Raw genomic sequence first — 22,415 nt, 5'->3', positions numbered from 1 at the left:
AAAACGAAGACAATGGATAAGGATACCGTATCGTCGAGAATGAGGAAGGAAAAGAGAAAGCACAGTTTATGATTTCGTATCGGAATATGAACGGTAATTGCAGCTACCCCTGTTGTACTAGTAGGGCTTTGTTGTCGAAGCTCAGACTGTTCTCGGTCGGTCATTTACGATCAAGAATGGAAAAACCGTTGGGGATTGACGGGAGTTGGGAAACTGAAAAGAACGATACGAGGAAGAAAGGGGGAGAGAGATTGAAAAAGTGGAAAGAGGAGAATACCGGTGATAGAGTGGAAAAAAAGAAAGATAAAAGGAACGAGAGGAAGAGATAGAAGAAAAGGAGAGGCGAAATCAGGACAAATAATAGAAGGTTTCTTTCCATTTCTGATGTCGAGAACGTCAAAGACGTCAAAGTTGAGGTCTGTGTGTTGTGCAATGGTAGCGAGTTTCGATAAAGCTAAAAGCATAAATAAATAAGTGTATAGCATGCATCGAGAAACGTTCAAAAGCATTTCGAGTTGGATATATTAACATGGGAAGGACGTATCTTTCATCGGAATTGTATCTAACAAACTATACATTTGAAGTTGTTAATCGGTGTGTTGCTGGCCCATTCCACTTGCGGATCTCTCAAAAGGAATCTTCTTCCTCGGGTGAATTGGTCGATTGTCTATACACGGCAAACTGTTCATGTTAATTCAGTAATTTGCCGTTGTATCTGATACAAGGCAAGAACGTCTTTGAACTTAACTCGAATGCAAGTGGGTGGAACCTAGTAGGAATGTCGAGAAGCACTTAAATGGGAACGCGTCTGTCTCACAAACACAAATGAAGATATATCCGTCGTACTTTCATCCTGTAGTATCGGCCGGTACTATCGATTAATCCTTCTTCATGTGAACTGAATACCGTAACAGCAAAATATTGTTCTAAACTATTCTCACGAACGAGTCAGCGATGATAAGTCAGATGGACTTATCGATATTCCAATGGATCAAACTTACTCTATTTTCTTTTAAAAGTAATATCGTAAAGTACTCGTTTTATCTCTGGTGTCCTTTTATTTCTACATATATATATATACACCAATGTCAACCAATATTTCAATTATTTTTTATCTATATACTCGTATATCTATGTGCTACGTTGAGCTATTTTCGAATACTCTCCGAATATCAAGAAGAACGTGCACCGGCAATGTGCGATAAATGTGCGACGAGTCGAATTTTAAGCAATGAAACACTCGATAAAATATTAATGATTTTTAGTATTGGTATAGTAAGTATATACTATATATATCTTATTCTATGTATTATATATCTATCTTTGAAAAGATATAGGATTTCTCTTGGTTCGTAAATTAAAAGAGACTACATTATCCGTGTCGTTTATCTTTCAAGGTCGATGATATCTACGGTTAAGGCGTCGAAAATAGACGTGTCAACGATCTTTCCATCATCGAAGAATGCGTTTATGATATCTTATTTAGAAAAAAAATGGCGTCCTCGTGTTATCTATCTCGCGGGGAAGAATAAAAGGGACTGATGGAGAAAGAAGGAAAAGCTCGAAGATATTCGAGAAAGCATAAGGGGAGGGTTGGATGGAAGTCCGGGTAGCAATTCGGGTGCGAACGTCCGCAAAGACGAATGAGCTCTCTGGTGCAGAAAAATATGGCAGCTTTTCCGTCCACGAATCCTTCCATTGGTTCTTTATGGCGCTCGACACCCGTCGCTTCTACCAAAGGACATAGGATTTCGAAAAGGCCGCGAGACCAGTGAAATCTTTTATGATTCATGACGTGCCGACGAATCGATTGGTAATTTTTTATACGATCGTACTGAAGGATTTTGCGAAAAAGGACATTTGCCATAATAGTAGCAGTAGCAGTTCAACTACTACTCTAAGCTGTTACTTTCCTAAGCTGTTACCTACGAGAATACTTTGCATTTGAATTCACATTGAACGTAGATGTAGAGGTTAGAATAGGCTTTTTTACACCTGGTCGAACGATATCTACCTAGTCATTCACCTCTCCCTTAGTCATGATTTTTATTACTTCATTTTTTTTCTTTCTTACTTTTTTTTCTTCTTACTTAACAAAGAGCACCGATTTTATAACGCTAAGCACGATCATATATTACGTAATCGTTCGAATCCTTGCTGGATACTTTACTATCCTAGCGACAGAGTCACCTCTCGAGTATTTTCTTTTCTCTACGGAAAAACTAGAAATACCTGAAAACTATTTCTACTATTCTCATCTAACGAGCAACGCTACGTTTTCTACGTTTTCCCTCTGGCGGTTGACGAACTTTTGCAAAGAACTCCTAGAGAAAGAAACGAGAGGCAAAAAATGAGAGAGAGAGAAAGAGAGAGAGAGAGAATGTTAGAAAAAGAAAAATAGATAAATAGAAAGAGAAAAAAAATAAGGGAATGAAAAATGAGAACGAAAGGATAGAGATGATTAAGAAAAAGAAGAGGAGAACCATTTTCCAGAAAAAGGGAAGCATTTTCGGAACATGAACTTCTAATAAAGAAACTCTCGAAGTGATTCGATTACATCTTATTCCATGCACGCGTACGTATTACATTATACGAGTGGTATAGGCGCACGTGTGCTCAGACCCCCGGTGCGAACTTGCACAACGCGAAACGTGAACTTATCCTCCCAGTTTCGTTTATTTTTTTTCTTTTTCTCTTGTTTCCTTTTTACAGAGATTGTAGAAGAAAAATCGTTCGTGTTTTTCGATTGGCTCAAAATAAAAAATTCGATTTAACGTACAAATTATGGTTTTCTTCATCGAATAATAATTAGATTCAATTTAAATATCGTTTTCTTTTTAGCTAAATCAGAATTTGATCAGTTTCTATAGATTTCTTTCTCATTTTGGTTTTGGTTGCATATTCGTATATTTTGATTATTGTTGTTGCTGTTGTTGTTGTTGTTGTTATTGTTATACTTCTCTTTATCGTCTTCTCGTTTACCTGTGAAATCCCTCAGGAACATTTTCACATAAAACTTTCTTCCCTGGTTTAGACCGCATCTAACTACCCTGTCTCTTTGAACTTTTTTAATCTTTTCCTTGCTCGTGCGCGCGAGAGACAAGCAAATGTATCTTAAATATGCGTTTTCCATTACCGACTCGAGAAATGTTTTCTCGACAACGAGCCAGTCACGTCTACAATAAATTATTTTTAACTGGTGTTCACTCGCGACATTCAAGAAAACACGACTCGTTTATGGAGATGCGTTAGGTAAATAAATGCCAAGAAAACATTTCTTGTCGCGACCGTGCACTCCGTATTGGATTTGTTTTTTTTGGGTTTTTTCTTCTTCTTCTACCTTTCTCTTCTCTCATATTTTTATCTCGATTTTATCCATAATCTTAAATTAACGTACTCTCATTTCATACATTATTATTATATTTCAATGTTATTTATTAAAATCTTGAAAAAGTCTTATTAGATTAATGGATTATTTTCAGTAAAAAAAAAGAAGAAATATTTTTTGATAAAATGTATGAATATATATATATATATATTTTGTTTGTTTGCACGAATTTTACATGCATATTCACAGTTTAAAGCTTATAAATAATAAATAGGCGTAATACAAATATGGGATACGTTTTAACAAGAATCGTGAACGAATAAATGAAAAATGAAAATAAAAATAAAGAAAAAAAGAACAAGAAAATATGCAAATAAAGGAAAGAGGACTTTGGCGTGGAAAATATTAAAGCGTTTCGCGTTTTGTACAATGCGTAAAAAATGCGCCGTCGGAAGCTTTTTGAAAGCAGGAACGCGGAACTTTCCGGATAAATGACAGATTCCATGCAGGAGAAATAGAAGGAATAGGAGAAAAGAGATGGCGGAAGCGTCGACGTAGGAAAGATAACCGCGGGTGAGACGTTTTTCCAATGGGAACCGCCACTCTGCTCGGAGCGCAAACTAGAAGGGTGCTTTTGCCCGTAGGTCTGTTCTGAATTTTCCATAGGAGCCGTTAACGATGAAATACGAGTCTCGTCGTCCAGCTGCGTAGTAAATTTCAAAACGTGTCTTTCCGTCTCTACCTTCTGTCTTTCTCCTTTCTCAATTTTTCTCTTTCCGCTTTTATATTCCGCCATTATCGTAACCTTCCGCGAAAAATTTGTCTTCTTTCCGTGCTATTTAATCTTGGTAAAAGCCTTGCGATATGTTTCCCTTTTCAACAAAAACAAAATCATAGTTGCAATTAGTTAATCTATACCAAATCGAAACAATTGTTATAAGTAACGAATAGTTTTTAAAAGATTCTCGTGACAAATGCAAAACACGTTAAGTTAATTTTTTAGAGATTTACAGTCATTTCATATTGTTGTTGTTATTTTTTATTACCTTTGAAATATATCGAAATTGTTTGCTTTCATTGAATTCGACATAGGTCGAAATGGGCAATTTAACAGCGTATAAAATCGGATTCCTCTTAAACAAAGACCGATAATGTTATTAGTCGAAATACTGCGTATCAATGAGGTTCTAAAGGTTTGTACATTTTTTTATAACTTTCTATCTCTATCTGTTAGTCAATATTCAATATAAAATCTTGTATTCCGGATACAATGTTGTTAATTCCAACTAATTGAAAGCAAATATTATTTTAACTTCTCATAAGTCAAATTTATCATAAAACGAGAAACATCTATTAAAATAAATTTTGTTCTTTACGAAATAAGTTTAATAAAGAAAATAATTTTGTTTTAATGAAAGCAAAGGAGTAAGAGAAACAATAAAATCGATAGAATTTCACGATGATACGTAATTAAGCGTCTTACATCAATTTGAGATGAAATATCGATTTTTAGTGGAGGATTCAGATGGTAAGAGAAAATGTAAACTAAATCCTTAGTCGGATTAGCGTGCAACATTCGAAAAACGAGGAGGACCTTATGCTCGAAAGTTTCGATGACAGGATTGGTTCATTGAAGCGTAGAAAGGGTCGAGTTCGGGAAGGAGAGATTGAAGTGGGAAATAAGGATGGCTGGGAAGTCTCGATCGTTAGGAAAGATTAATCCTGACTAAACCATTTCGAGTTCATGGGGAACGTGAATGTATTCTTTTTCACAGCTTTCGGTGTATTTTGGAATTAACCATGAGTATTGCGTCAGTGTCCGTGTGCAACTGAAAGAAAAATGAAGAAATTGACGCGTTTAGTCGACGATGAGTAATGTTAACTATGATTATGACTTTTTAAAGATAGTTTGCATTTAGATTCTAAATATGCGATTAACTTGAAAACAAACAAATAAATAAAGAAACTCAAATGTCAGTCGTTTTGTGTTACAGTGTGCATTTTACTTTATTATAATTTCAAATTAATTGTTTTAATATTTTAATCACAATTAAAAATATCAATCAAACCTTAGGAAAAAACTACTGAATAACAATGAAAAAGGTTAAATTTTCTTATGATGCATTAACAGTTTAGAATTTTTGTACATACTTTTCGCAAATCGAGCGTTAATTATGACGTTTACATAGGCAAATGGGTTAATATAGAAAATAAATAAGAATAAACAAAATTGTTTGATAAGAAAGAGAAATAATTTAATAGTCACACGGTCTAATGTTCTTTGCTATCTTTTCGATGCATCTAATAACGATATTTTTCTTCTATACTACTCTCTCTCTTGCTATCGTCGCTTTCTGAAGGCAAACGCGTAGACCGACGGACCACGCTTTAACTCGCAATCAGTTTAATGGTCGATCGATGGGTAAATTCGTTTAGAAGCTTCCTGAAAGGACTTTGGCTTTCCCTTAGGCAAGAAGAGATGCACCAAGCTCGTGCGTCTCCAAGGAAACGCGAGTCGTTGTATCCGCTTCGATTCTATTAGCAGTAGAGTGTAGTCAGGGCATGTTATGGGTCTCTGTTACTCTTACTTTTGAACTCTGTTACTCTCTCTCTCTCTCTCTCTCTCTCCTTTTACACTCTCAGAAATCACCCTCCTTCTTGTAGCGTTCTTGTCCGGTAAACTTTCTTCCTCTGAGCTTTTATCGCCAACGTTGTTCTTGAAACACTATCTTTTTTCTTTTCTTTCTTTTGGATCAATAAAAATGGAAGCTAGTGCACGTAGATACACTAACCTAAATTGAGGTCAAATACAAGAGTAGATATACCTATACATAGATACATATATAATCGTACATACGATAACAAATGATCAGGAAACAAAGCTCTGATATGCTCGACAACATTTTAATGCAAATTAAACGAAATACTTCGACTGCTTGCTCGTCGTGGTTTGCTTCGCGTTTAATTCCGAATCTTCGTATTTCTCTATCGAACTTGTTATGCCAACGGAGAAGTTTTAATATATCGTCCTTCCAGCACGTACCTTTTCAATAATCGACTGATTGTTTAAGTAGTCGATCAGATCTACGTTAACGAGAGCTGTACATATCGCCATATGTCAGAATTTGTTCTTATATATTTATTCCTTTTCTATTTCTTTTTTGTGTGTTATATTATTCTTTTGTTTTATTCTCTTCGATTTACCAAGTCTTAGTTCGTCCTCTTGTAACAAACCTGACTTCGCGAAAGCTCAGCAAGTTAGCAAGTAGTTTCGTTTATTGAGTACTAAACTTTCGTAACGTTCGGGCGAATCTGGTTGCTGACTTGATACGATCGCATTCGAAAATTTAAATAGTATTGTGAAAGACTTTACTCCACAGTTTCGTGTGCTTGCTAACTCGAAAATCATAATTGAAAGAGAAACGTGAAACAGTTTTCTAATTCGATACGATAAATAATTTCACAAGTGTTACTTCAAAAAGAGTTTCTTTCTAAAGATCGATCTTTCATCGATCATCCAAATAATTTTGACGTATAAGAGAAAAGTTAGAAAAACTTATGGAAAATCGTGCACGCACGCCATTCTTTCTCATCGGGTTACTATTTTACCGAGATTCTTTTTTTTTCTTTATCCGTTATAAGATATCATACTTCAATTATTTTCGTTTCACGTAACGAAAATGTGGAAACAAATTTCACGCCATACGATAGAATAAAAGTTCGTTTCGAAAACATAGACGAATGAAGTTTGGATCTCTTTTTGGAATATTTTGGCTTTGTTAATTTCTAAAATAAAAAACTTTGGCATACCTTTCAAGTTGAGTCACTTTAAACGTGATATACTTGATTATTATATATACTTGATTTATTGGAGTATTATACAATTTTTTAAATCAGATCGATATGGAGCCACAAATTTCATGAGTCCATTTAAAAAATACTTTGAATAAAGCTAATAAGAGTTATGTTGAGTAACGAATAATTTTCTATTAATTATTATCTAACAAGTAATAATATATTCCGAAAAATCTTCGTAACTATAATTTATTATATTTCGAACCGCATTACTCCTCGTATGGCTATTTTAACTTCATTAATAGAATGTTTTTAAATTGAAATTCTTATCACACATCGGTATTTTAATGTATTTAATCAATCTATATTGTTTATAAAATTCTGTCTTAATCATCTGTTAAAATCTTTATTTTATGTTCTTTCCCCTAACTTTGTTTACCTAATTCTGTATAAATAGATTATCCTGTATAATAAATAAATAAATAAATAAATAAATAATTGTTAAATACATTTGTAAAGATTGAACTACTCGTGAAAATTTGATGACGCTAAAAAATGAAAACAGAAAACAAGATTACGTTGGTAAGACTAACAAACTTTGGACTTTGAATATCTCGACTTACCAATAACGGTGAAGTTGACTTTGAAATTTCTCGTAGGAGAGTTTCGAAAGTCGACTCTGCATCTGTATACACCCTCGTCACTCTCACGAATATCTTGAATCGTCAGCTGCGCTGGTGGTGGACTCGCACGAAAAGTCGCCCGATGACCCCAAACATTTGTTGCGCTCCAAAACTTTGCTTTTCCATATTGTCGAATTCTTGCATCGTAACTGTAACAAAGAAAAAGAAAATTCTCGAATTATTGTCAAATTGGATTTGGGAAGTATTGTTGTTAGGTAACTTTGGCGATTTGGAAAACGAAATTTGTTAACGATGGTAACAGGAAAAATGAATAGTACGATATTTTTGGATAGATTTTGATAGAAACTTTGTCGATTCGTCATAAGCTTGGATAAAGGATAAGGAAAGGTTCGGTAGACTCGTTCGAGTCCCTAGTTCCAAACTCGATACAAACCAAGAAGTTCACTCGACCGAGAGAGTCAGATAACCTCTTACTTCGGACCTAGAAAGATAGTATTAGGGACCGACCAAGAGTCTAGGTTGCTATACTCCCAAAGAACTTTCATCCCGTTCTATATCGTCCATGAAATGACGATAGCTCGTAACCGTCAGAGGGTAAATATCACTCTACTTTTAGTTTACGAATCGTTGCTTTTTAATGCTAGTTATACGAGCTGTCATTTCCTACGGAATACGAATACAAATCGCATAATTGTCTCCTTTCATACTACATTTGACAATCTTCCTATAACATTTTATTCGTTGTAGTTACCAATCAAGTAAAAGCGATCGTTTTATCTTTAGACAAGAAAAAGTAAAAACAGTGCGTTGTTAATCATCCGATAATACAGATAATAATATAAGTTTGTCGTTGTAGAATCAAGTCGTGTATTACATGGAAAAAAAAAAAAAAGAAAATACAATAGAGGGAAAGAAAGAGAAAGAGAGAGAAAGAGTAATTTGACAATACCGTTTTCAAGAATTCTTCTAGTCAATCTCGAGAGATGGTTTGCCGTCACGGTGCTAGTAGTACGAGTAATAGTAATAGTAGTAACAGTAGTCGTTTTAGTTGTTGCCCTTCGTCCTCTTTGTTGCTCCATAATTAGCTTTAATAGAACAAGCCTTTCCGTCGTCTTTGCTTACCTACCTCAGTCCCCCTCGATTACCAGCTCAAACAGGATTGGAACGAGTTAGAGAGTCTAATCGAGCGACAAAGTTCGAGGAAGTTTCGTGATAAGCGCTCGATCCCCAAAAACGACGTACACCGCAGACATCTCTTCGAGTTTCGACAATCTCACCGTCTCCTTCTATTAGGTTTATCCGAGACCGTAAGATAGATTGGATCGATTTTAAACGAAGACGATGAAACAGTAGCTTAAGACAGCTTTGGTATGCAAATTTATCACAGTGATTTAATACGCGTCCATCCTTTCCATCGAGTATGTTATTGACGTATACCCTCCCAATAGTTCGTTAAGCACCATCATGCTATTACAAAAAACAAAGACCGTTTACTTAATGGATCGAGTTAATAGAAAAATAGATGACTCTTTTTTCATTCTATACTGTATGTAAAAGACTCGTGGAAAAATTTATTAATGCTATCTAATCTTATTAAAGTCTCGTGTCTACGAGGATAATTCGATAAATTACAGAAAAAAAAGAAGCCACTTTTTAAAAATTTCTACGAAGAAAATCTTTGAACAAAATTTTACATTTTAATTAGAAATAATTTTATTATAATGAAAATAATATATAATTTTGTTAGATTTAATTTCATGTGCGAAAATTTAGAAATTATAAAAACATATTTTGCTTTCGGTCCTATCATTCAATAAAACACATTGACGATATAATGATATTGTTATAATTGATTATATTATTGGTTAGTTGATTCTATTATATTTCTTACTACCCCCTTGCTTACTGCGCGATGAAGTAAGAAACATCCCTTGTGTGTCATTTAGTCCATTATTGTGGTCATATGTTCCCACAAGCCCATTCTCTTTCCACAATAGCAGAATGTTGTTCGTTTTGGTGCTAAAATCGTTCTTTCAGTCCTTCGAATCCTTTTTGCGCTAGTTGATAAGAGTCTGTTAGATTTTCCTTCTTGTCATCGAAGGAAAGCTTGACCATATATCTTTCGTGCGATTCATGCGTGACATGTTCCTGAAAGTGTCTCTTGCAGGCCATCGCTTTTTCGGATAATGGTCGCGTACGTGTCATAAATTCGATCTCTCAAAATTTGGCAAGTTGCTTGTCAAATAGAGGGGGAAGGGATTGCAAACGATGGTTTCCTATCTGTCAGTTTCTTGCACTCTTCTGGTGACGACCTATCCTACTTTAGTTTTTGCTAGATTGTCTGTACATTACAAAATTTAACTGTCCGATGCATTATTATATATATTATATTATGCATTATTATATATACTAATGCAGTCTATAAGATATTACTATGATTAAGAGAATTTAAGATCAGCTAATTTTATCTGATTTTTAATTTATTAGAAATTTAGTTAGTTTTTATGAAATAATCGCATTGATTAAATTTCTCATACGTGTTATTAGTTTATTTAAACATATTAGCGGTAGAATTTGTATTGCAATGATATTTAATTGCTTATAAAATTTCTTTCATTGTAAAATCAATCTAAGATTCATAGTTTAATAATGCAACACAGCCCAATGATCTGACACGAATTATAAATAATATGATTTAAACTTATTCGTTTAAGTTTGGCTACAAATTCAGTTATCACGAATATGACTAATCAATGATGCAAACAGGAGAAACACTACCATTTATTCAAGCTTATGCGGATCCTAGTTATTACGGTTTCTCTTTGTTTCTGTTATAAGTGCGTATAAATTAGTTTGATGTGTCTGCTCGTAAACTGTGATAGTTTGTTCCTTCGTTATCCCTCAATGTATTTTGTATCTCACTTGTATTTGATTATAGCTGATTCGCTGCTCACGTTTATGATCCCGCCTGGAAGATTATTCTCTCTGATTCACTGTTCGCTCTGATAACTCATCTAAATTTTATATTGATCGCGATGAAACCGTATACAGTTTAAATGACCTTGAATGTAATATTGCCTTAGGAAGACTTGTGGAGGAATGAATTAATGTTCTATCAAAATAAATACTAATCGAACCTAGTGTTACTTAAAAACGCAACAAACGGAATAAAACGAATAACAACATATTTTCCGATACTGTTTCGGACCGTGAGAATCGTACTAGAAAATGCAGAATAAATATCATAGCACATTTTTGAAGGCCATAAAACTGGCAAACAAACCCAGATATCATTCGAGAGGTATCGGTGCTACAAAACCTTCGGCAGATAGATCCTTCAAGTGGCGTCGATTTGTGGAGTAAACACACGCGTTCCTAGCAAGAGAAACGAATTCCTTTTTCCTAAATAAGTTTCTCCCGTTGCATACTTTTCATTATCACATTCTCTAAAAAACGTTAGCCTTCTGGATCGATGGTCTATGGGGGGGTGGACTTTACTGTTATTGGACAATCAGCCTAGAGAAGGAATGACGATCATCTTCTTTCTATAAAAACCCTCGAAACAACAGCATAAGCATTCATTCAATCCTCATCACTCAATTGCATAGAAATTGCATCAGCTTCTGATGACGCAGCAGAACCTGTACCAAGAAAGAAAACGCAAGCATCGTAGCAGCAAATCACATAGCTGCAAGCAACGAATTCATCAAACGGTGTTCAACAATTCACAACGCAACAACAATCGATATCACAGTTACAACGGCATGTTTAATGATAAGTAAATAACGTAGTACCGATCAAGGCACCGATCCTGTAACACCTAGTAATTGAGAAAAATCTCTGTTACACTCACATACACCCATATCAATTAATTTCAAATTAATCAAATTTTTGTACGTAAGTTAAAACGGGTGTTGATTCAATTTTACAAAAAGTAATGATTGCATCTTTCAACAGAAATTCGAATCTTCCGAGCAACGTTATTTCTATTTTCTTGCTATAATATTTTTGTTTTGAAACTAAATTAAAATATTTTCGATTAATCATACGTAAGTCTGATCGTGTTCTCATTTTCAACGTTCGCAGAGTTAACTGCTATATATGCATAGTTATCCCTAAGGATTTGTGCGCGTTCTAAGGCTGTCGCTCATTGAGTTCATTCAAAGAGTTAACCATACTGACCTATACGGAGCAGTGGTTAATAGAAGCATCGAACTGAATAGTTAATGTTGTTGTCAAAGGGGAAGTTGGAGGAGGAAACGCAATATATAGTGTGGTCGATAACAGAAATTTACATGGTCACGGTCTACTGGTTTCCATCAAGATTACATATTAATAATATCGTCTAAGTGATTTTTTTTTTTACACGTTTTCCATTTGACGTGAACATAAATGAACTTTTCCAATAACAAACGTCGAAAAAAAAACAACAAGAGAGAGAGAAAGAGAAAGAGAGAGAAAAAGAGAAGCTTTTAAAAAGAGTAAAGATGTTACTCGTTGAGGATTCGCAGAGAAACATTCGTTTTAAGGCGTGAAAAAAAAGCGAAAAGCAATAAGAAAAAAATAAGATAAAGATGAAGATGAAGAAGAAGAAGAAGAAGAAGAAGAGAGAAAAGAAGAGGTAAAGCGAGGTAAGATGTAAGAGAAGGAAAAAATAGGAAAGAGAAGAAAGAGAGCGAGAGAAAGGCGTAGGAGGTGAAAGCAGAGAAGGCAGATGGCCTCTAAACAAATTAAAATAATTGCTGGCGCCTTCCGAAAGCGGTCCTCCTGTCTTCTACGAGCTAAAAGAAGGTAGTCCCATGAATACGGTAGTGTCAGTAGAACGAATGTTTCATGGGAGAGCGGGAGGGGGTGGGGGTTGGGGTGAGGGAGAGGGTAGGAGGATTTAACCACTCCCGGGACTCTTAAAAGGAGCTTAACTTCGCGCATAAAATTAAAGCATTGTAATTGCAGACGGCGTCGCCACTGCGGCACTGTATTTTCTTTCTTTTTTTCTACCCTTTTCCTATCTTTTTTCCTTCCTTTTTCTTTTTAGGCTTTCTCTTTCTTTCTTTCCTTCTTACTTACTTACTTTCTCTCTCTTTCTCTCTCACTCTCTCTTTCTCTTTCTCTTTCTCTTTCTCTTTCGTTCTGTCTGTCGTTATCTCTTACTCTCTTTCACTTTTATACGCACTCTCCATCGAGGAGGAAATATAATTTGCTAGCTTTAACTTTCGTTCGCTATACGACACGGGTGCTCTCGCCCGGAGGCCGGTAAGAGTGACAATGACAAAATGATATTTAATTACGAAAACTCCAGAAGCGAAAAACCTAGTCCGTAGAGATTATATCCTTCTGACGTAATAATAAACGGGGTTCGTAGAAATTCTAATAACGCGGAGGCGTCGACGTCGAGTACGAGGGGAGGAGAAAGAGAAGCGACTGCAATTAGCGTCTAGCTACGTCACTTGGCTACTATACTCGTTACGCGGTATATAGATTTGGTCTTTTTTTTTTTTCTCTTTTTTTTTTTTCTTTTTTATTAATATGTTGCTTTAAATGTCATAAATAATATACTCGATGAAATGCACAGAAGATCCGGCGTCATCGGTGATGAGAATATGAATTTTGTTGTTGTTTTTGTTGTAATCCTTGTAAATGATTCGTTTCAATAGATTTTCAGAAAAAAGTATCCTTGGAATGAGGTAGAATATTGAATGGGATGATGATACTTTCTTTCTTTTTCTTCTTATTCTTTTTCTTCATTCTCATTCACTTTCTTACACACCTAAAGAACGAATGTAATTCTCGTGCGATAACTTTTACCCATTATGAGTCGCGTGCTGTCGCGAGTGACAATGATAAAGCGCTTTTTAATCGTGGAATAGATTCGTAAAAGGTTTTCTTCGTGTTAGAACTACTATGAAATTAATTTTGTCTTCTTTTTATGCTTGTAAAATTAAATGTCCTCTCGCCGCGTGATGTAAGATCTTTATGTAATAACGTTTCTTGTTTTATGCGTCGTGAGAACTGAAAATAATTACTGTTATTCATATTTTGGTTTTTTTTCTTTTTTTTTTTCTGTTTTATCGTGGAATCAAAGGAAATCGGTATACTGGCCAAATTTTAGATTTAAACAAATCTTTCTCAAGGAACGTCCTTCAGAATTCGTCAAAGCTTGTGTGAATCACGATACCCAACTATACTCGTTCATCTTTCCTTTATTCCAATATCATTGTAAAACCCACAATTCTCTGCCATTATTCTTCTAAATGAGAATCCTGCCATGGCATAATGAGAAGGATATCGATTCAATCGTTGAATATAATATCCGATTATTATATAGCCATTACTGACATTTACAGCGATTTTGCGTCTCTAAACGTTCAACAAGATTAACACGAGATTCCAGAAATTTCGTTAATTTTTTATATAGAGGTACGATTTACGTAAACGAAAATTCGCAACTCGCGTAATATTTTATTCGAAAACTCGTTTCGTAATATTACGTTTCGATGATGCAAATTTTAATTAGGCTTATTAACAATCGTCTTGATATACTTAAAAAAATTAATTAAAAAAAAAAAATTAAAATAAAATAAAAGCAAAAAAATATTTGACGTGGACGATAAATTAGGTGTAACAAATTACATTATATTTCTTCGTAAGTCATTCAATATCGCGCATCCACGTATTCTCTCTCGGTAGATCCTCGTCTTACGAAAGGCAATAACTCCGATGCCGTCCATTACTCTTTTTCTTCTACCTTCGATTCCTTATTTCACTCTTCACTCGAGGCCAAATCTCGACATCGTCCGCTATCGATCTTTTTGCCGAAGAAAATTGTTCCCTTTTTCGATATTCCCCAAGACCTTTTCACCGACTTTTTAATATCATCGAATTTCAATATACCAAATCCATTCCTTTATCATTCTCGAGTTAACCAATAAAACACAAGTGGAACAGACAAAAAAATTATTCCATTCCGCCCTACTTCTTTTCTTTTTTCCTCTTCTCTTGCTTATCCATAAATTCTACCAAGTAATTAGTACGATATAAGCTTGTTAATTAATTTAAATATTACAAATGGAGATGGTTTGTAATGATGGAAAGTGTTTGTATTATTTCGTTTTGTTTTGTTCATTTTGTTGTTTTTATTATCCTTTTCTTGGACGGTTTCACGGCTCTTGGCTAGGAATGCGTGGGGACGATTAAACGAGCTTGAAACAAGTCTGTGACGTGGTAATAGCAGAGTTGCGAGTGAGAGAAGGGAGTAATAAAGAAGAATAAAGAGAGACTGAGAGAGAAAGAGAGAGAGAGAGAGAGAAAATAGAGGAAAGGGCAACGAGTTGAGCTGGTGGGGTTAGGAGGGATGAACAGAAGAGGCGTGAGGATTAAGCAGCAGCAGTCGCCATGCATAAATGGATGACAGAAACAAAAGGGACTCGCTTCACGAAGGGAGCCACATTTTTATATTCGTCGTTTAAATGTCTTCTCCGGTGTGTTTACAGTTTACACAAGGTTCGCGTGCGTTTTTTCTACCAATATGGACCGTTCCGCACCTCGAAATAAAGCATAAGCAGATAAAAGTTTCCGGAGTCCGCTACAACGGCAATGACTAACATTCTTTCACTCTTTCTCTTTCTTTCTCTCTCTCTCTCTCTCTCTCTCTTCCTTTTTTATTCTCTTATCGTTTCACAGTCAGGTACAAATTCTGTCTCTCTGTCTCTCTCTCTCTTTCTCTCGCTCTTGAAAATCTTGATCTATTATCAACACATAACTTAATTTTTTTCTATTTTATGATTATTTAAATCGAAATTCTGAAATTTACGTTCAATTAACGATCCCTTTGATATTTTTAATAATAGCATTCCTATCGAGCTGTTGCAGACAGACTCTATAAATATTTTACAAAGTATCCGAAATATTACTTCATTTTTATCCTCAATAGAGGGCATTTAAACGTGCGACATGAATGGTCTATATCGCATAGAACGTATTGGGTAATGTTTGTAGCGGGTTAAAAATGACGCGGAAACAAGTTTGAACGGAGATAAAACTGTTGGTACGCTGTTTTAGTACGATAAGCACGAACGTTTTTGGACGGTTGAAAAAAATAGTAATAGTTTAAACAAACGTTGTTATAAATTCGACGGTGAAATATTTTAGGAAAGTTTTCTGCCGTAGATCATTTATAATATTTCTGTGGGAAGAATTTTGACGTTATTTACTTTTGATATATCGTCGAACAGTTCGATACTGTTTTCAAGCACTGGCGAGTAAAAAATTGTGGTTTTTAATATTTATTCCCAATATTGAAATGCGTTGTTTTCATTGAATTTTTTTAATACTAATTTGACAAGTACAGAGTTGTTTTAAATTCCGACCGATATCTAATATTATTTTTATGTTAATTCTTACGTATATTTAAGGAGACAAGAATACAGTAGTTTTATCAACGTTCAAACGTCCAAATCGATGGATCGAATTATCATGAACGAAAGCACGGATATCGAAAAATGAGAAAGAGAGAGAGAGAGAGAGAGAGTAACGTGTGCGATAAAAAAATAGAAAACATTTGTATAGCACTCATTCCGCGCTAGGAGAAACATTGGTTCTCATTTCTTTCAACGTATGTTAGAAATGTATGTGTGTATGTATATATTTAAGGTATAGGAAAGACGAAGTTATCGAACGGAGCCGAAAATAGACGATGACCTGAAAGAAATCGATACGTGTAATTCTTTATCGATATATTTTGTAGCTACACAATACCTTACAAATACTTAATGGTTTTAGGCGATCTTAAGAAAAATGGATATAATCGAAGGACAGCTTGCAGTCCAAATTTTACAAATGATCTTACTCTCCGACGAACCGCATCGAGTTCTATCATTATTTACTCCTACTATCAACGAAATGAACGTATTTTTGAAATGTATCGGAAATCGTTGAGATATTATATATTGCTCTCCAGCGTTTTTAAAATTACAATTAAACGATCAAATCCATTACACTCGTTTTTCTTATATTATCAAATATGATTCTGATATTACGAAAAAGAAATCGTAGAAATGTTAAATGAAAAAGTAATAAAATTGTTATTAAGTTTACATTATTGCTCAGTGAAAAAATATACTTTTCAAATAGAATTTATTTTTCTCCAAATTCAGAAATAAATTTTGCTTTTTATTATAACTTCAATTTTTTTTTACATTATAAGATAAAATTATGTAAAATATTTTGTTAAAATTTGTTTTAATATTGTAAAAAATTTGGAAATATAAGTTGAATTTTAGAATAGTAAAATTTAGAAAGGAATAATCGACACAGTCGGGAATTTTGTTAAATAAAAGATTGAAAATTCGTAGCTTCCTCTAGGAAGGAAGAAAAGCAACGGAGCATCTTTTATCCTGGTTGTAAAAAGATTGGTAGATGGTTTCCCGCGATTTATGTATGTACGTATGTATGTACATGCATGTATATTCATACATATACGAGGAACAGTGTAAAAGGGAATAGCGTGTATGAGAATATTTTAATTCCGTGTAGCAATGCGCATGCGTAAGCTTTGTCAATGCTCTCCAGAGTTTTTTCCTTTTAGTGGTGTGCTTTGCGTTAACAAAATGCCGACGGTAAAATTACTGCCTGTAAAATGAACGCATTTGAATCTGTGCAAGCTATTTATATCGTCGGCTCGAGTACATAATGCAAATCGTCGAGGGAAATATTGCATGAGGTAAAACGTATGTTCATTGTCAAATTTTTGAACACGTTACACGAAGATTATAGAGTATATCAACGTTTATATAGAAAGTTTAGCGATCGATTCGTTATTAAATTCGTATAAATGTTTTACCGAACTTATTTAAGATAAAATAAGTTTACATTGATTGTAATAAATGTAGCAAATAACAAACCTCTACTAATTGTAAACAATTGATACTCGATAGCGATTGCAGATCGAACATGAGCTTGTCGCAGTAAGTTACGATAAAGGGCGATGTCCAATTGGAAGAGAGAACTTTAATTACGTACTAAAATGCGATCGATGATGTTATGCGAGTAAACCGATGCCATTGTTGATTGCATAAGTGATGGGATCGATCATATCTCGAAATGATACGTACCTATAAACCGTCGTGAAATTAGAGCATTGTGCGTATTGAAAGCGAGTAACGCAAAACGGGAACAATGTTCAAAGATCGATCGTTAGTCGTCCTTCGATAGTTGGGACTAATTAGAAACAGCGATGGTTTGGATGACGAGAGGAGGAGTCAATGATATAATCCTATGATATGATACACATGCCTAAAGTTATCTACATCAATGTTAATAGTTTATGAATTTCCAACGTTTGGTAACGTGTAAATATGAATCTTAATACGTATTAGATCGGTTCGCATTAACTTGGTATCCCTTAATTATTGCCACATTGAGACAAGCAATGTTATATTGTTAAAAGGCTAGCTCGTCGTAACATATCATAGTAAAGAACTATTATTTTATAGATTATGCGATAACATGGACAAGGTATCGATCAATGTTCATTGAATTGCAAGTAAATTGCATATTTTCGGGAATCGCAGTGCGTAAATCAGAAAGGACAGCGGTTTAATCGCGGAACGAACGACGTGTAACAATAGCTGACAATAACGGATAATAGGAAGGGCTTGCCGATTCGTTCGTAGAACGAAGCAGCATATCGTAGAAATCCGCCGTTATATCGTGCAACGACGCGGACAATGGGACGATAATTTGAATCGGTGTGTAACGCATACATGAACGCTATACCTGGAGCTTTCTCTCGCAAGAGTGGGTGAGTGAGAATGAGAGAATGAGGGAGTGTGAGAGAGAGTGAGAGAGAGTGAGAGTAACCAAGTACGAGCGGGCAAGCGTGCACCCCTAATCGGTACATGTAAGGCTACCACAATGGAAGCGCGAACGCGAGGACAATTGTCCGCTCGATCGACGAGAGAACGTTTCCGCGGAGCTACGTAGCGTTTAACCGAGTGTCGCGAGGCTTTGCACCGTTAACACCTAACGACGACGTGTCAGCGTCAGCATTAGTACCATCAGTGGTTAACTGTTAGCCCGATCAGCGCTTCTTGTCAATCCCTGCTTTTGCTAACGTTCCAATGTAAGAGAAACTTGTACAGAGAAACTCGTACGAGAAACTTATCTCCAATTTGATCTATTTTTTATTTTATTCTACTTTACGCACCAAGCACTTTAATTACTTATCATTATTATCTGTAATTATATATCATTTGTAGTGGTTTTTTTAGTGGCTTCATCGTACACGTATTCAGTAATATCCACATGTTTGCGAGACGTTCTGGTTTTGTTTGGATATTCTTGCATTCGTGGCTTTGATAGGAAATTGTTTATTTATTCATAACAATATGAATTTTGTGAATAACTAAAACATGACTCGATTTTCGAATTTGCAATATCAAACATTAAATATTGCAATAAAAGAGTTAACAATGCAGATCCGTTATATGAAACATGCATTTATTGATACAGTCGAGTGGCATTCATCAATATTAATTGTATTGCCCGTTCGGAGTACTTTTCATAAAACTATTCTCAAAAAACAAAAAGTCAGTGTTTCAACATTTTCATATATTTTTTTAAGATAATTTTTCTAACGTAATTGGGTGTATATATATGTAACCTTAGACATTTGATTTTAAAATATATTACACAAAGGTATAGAAAAAGAAAAAAACAAAAAAAGAAATAGGACAGCCGAATAGAAATAATTTGGATAAAAAGGGAGTATTTGAAATGATACGCGTCACTAAGCTGCTTTCGAACAAGGGTTGAAAGTTTGCGAGAGAGGAGGATAGGACGGAACACGGCTTAATAACATAGCCAGCGCAATATCACGTCGTGCACGTTTAAAGGTTTAAGGATGCGCCCGGGGATACGTTTGAATCCGTGTCGACGATGCTTGTTGGATCCTAAGCGGAGCGGATGAGTTGTGGCTTCCTCGTTATCCGATATGTTAGTCTGTAAGAATCGCTTTCACAACCGTAACGATAGATACGCATCTCCTACCTATCCTTTCCCATCGATAGTGCTAACAATAAGACTTTTGAGTTAGGGTGTATCATTATTGCGATATTTTCTTCTTTCCCTTCATACTTTTTTCTATCGATTTATATTCTTTTCTTAACGTTACAATACCGAATGTGAGTACTCTCTTGAGCAGCTACTCTTGGTTTTATTTGATTGAGTATTTTTTAATGTTTTACAACTAATATAATATAATAAATATTTAAAATGTCAACTGTACAATCATTTTAATTAATACGTTTTTAAAGTGTATTATAATTTTATGCGAAGTGATTTTAGTGATATGTTTATTAGATATAAACCAAATCAAAATTTGACTAGACTTCTATAGAAAAATAAAAATCAGTATTATGAGTATAGTGTATGAGAACAATGCAAATAACAAGTATTACTATATGAAATAACATGAAATATAAATATCGTTACAAACATTGGACCCTCGGGTTCACTAAACTGGGATTCGAATATTGTTTTGGAGAGTAAAATATTTTCTATTGAAAAGTTTCAATATTTCCAAACCATTTTTGAACGTTTTTGTTTATAATAACTAAAATGACTAAAAAAATTGTTTTTTTTTAACCATTTTAGATGGATTATATAAAAATGCACAATTTAAATTAAAAACAAAAAGTAGTCGAAATTATAGAAACTTTGTTGAACTCCCTTTACTTATAATATATAAACTTAAAGCAAAAATAAACAAATTTTTTACGCATTTAAAAAGTTGAAATATATATTAAAATATCCAGGTATTCTATATTTTAAGGCTTTGAGAAAGCAAATTTCCTGTAAATATTTATTTAAATTATAAATGGATATACTTTTTACTCATTTACATAGATTCTGTATAACTAGTAGATCAATATAGATATTCATGTTAATATTTGTTAAAATTGGTAAACAGATGAGGTTCGCGGAGATTGATAGACGATTAGGTGGCTTGAAGACCGTGTTACCTATCATCTACTTGAGAAAGGTGACGCGACGTATACATATACATATATACGGATATACTCATGTCCATGATATTATCAACCCCTGAATATCCGAGTCTGTAGTCGAATTCGATCGAGTGCCCGATAATAAGGGGGATATATGACTAGAAATTCAAATCGTTCGGTATCGTTCCATCACAATGATATTCCACAATGGAATATTTTAAGAAAGGGTGTCATCGAGATTCAGAAAATATAATTCAAAATATATGCATGATAATATAACAGATAGATATTCATAATATAAATAAAAAATGATACGAGTAGCAGGAAGTTTCATAGAAAACTCGTATACTTTAAGAAATGCTCGTGACTGTATTATCGAATATTTAAAGAAATTTTATCTTCGATATTAAAAAAGGTAAGAATAAAAAAAAAAATACACCGATACGCGTAATAATATGCTGATGTTTTTTTTATATTGAGAAAAAATAATTTTAGCATAAAGTAGCAGAAAAATTCATATAAAACTCGTGTCTTTCAAGGGAACTCCTGTCGTCTGCTAGCGTTGTTAATTACAGTTGCATTATAATGAAAAATTTTTATAACATGTGCTATGTGATTTTTTCGTAGTTGTATCTCGGTATAAAGCACGACGCGATATGAAACCCAATAACGTTGTGCGAGTTTGCATTATAACAAAAATGCACGTGAGAGCTATTTCAAAGAGCCGTTATCTGTTCTCGTTAACCATAAAAATCTGCTGCTCGACCAAACTAAAACGTTTACAAGGGCTCGGCTTGTTCGTTCGTTCGTTTATTCATTCATTCATTCATTAGTTCGTTCGCCTTATATCCGGTGAACTATAATTGAAGAATGAGTTACACCGAGACAGCAAGATTTCTAACTTGAATTTTGAAAGCTAGTTCAGAAGAATATGCGTTACATTCTTAGGCCTACTATGACCGCCTATATCTGTCTTCAGTATTTTGTTTCCTCTTCAAATAATTTCTTTTTTAATAATGTAGATAACTTACTCGCTGTTAAATTATGAATATTGTAAAGTATCATTCAAAAGCACACATGTTTGTAAACACCTATAAGTACACCTAGTACGAATTCTAGTCATGGTTTTGGAAAATACTTCAATATCAATTTGTATGTTCAGATTGTATAATGAAGATAGTTCTCATTCAGAAAAGATTATTTGTGAATGCTTTCGTTATTAATAATAACTTTTTACCACAGTGTAATACTACAGTTATAAACTAGAGATAGAATTAATAACCGCATTCAAGTATAACTCAACTCAATGAATTTAAGCATTCTTGTAATTCTTTATCATTAATATTTATAATATTTAACACGTTTATTGCCGCGCGCTTTTTACATGATTTGCCTGCCACGCCTACATGAATATTTTATTATAGTATACATATTTTGTTGCAATTTTTTTTACTATTTTTTATTCGCAAATCCAATTTTTCTCACGATTGTAGATGAAAATAAAAATTACAGGCAAAAAGTTGATTACTGATCTCAGTAATAAAATATTTCAAAAATATTTCGATTGTTTGGAAAACAAGTGATCGTTCAGTATTAGTATCCTTAAGACCGTTCTTAATGAGTTTATTCGAGCCAAATAAAAAG

At 34.2% G+C, this 22,415-nt stretch overlaps 1 protein-coding gene across 1 annotated transcript in view; it reads right to left on the bottom strand.

Moving 5' to 3' along the window:
- The window catches only part of LOC122523105 (nephrin-like), a 130,596-nt gene that overhangs the window by 87,506 nt on the left and 20,675 nt on the right, over positions 1-22,415 (bottom strand). The window contains exon 4 of the mRNA XM_043644687.1: positions 7,747-7,955. Within this exon, the coding sequence (XP_043500622.1) occupies positions 7,747-7,955 (209 nt within the window). The remainder of the gene's footprint in view (positions 1-7,746; positions 7,956-22,415) is intronic.

This window comes from Polistes fuscatus, unplaced genomic scaffold (genome assembly GCF_010416935.1).
Source record: "Polistes fuscatus isolate 324 unplaced genomic scaffold, CU_Pfus_HIC Scaffold1, whole genome shotgun sequence".
NCBI classification, from domain to species: domain Eukaryota; kingdom Metazoa; phylum Arthropoda; class Insecta; order Hymenoptera; family Vespidae; genus Polistes; species Polistes fuscatus.
The sequence above is the reverse complement of the archived record's forward strand: the minus strand, read 5'-3'. Positions and strand labels throughout refer to the sequence as shown.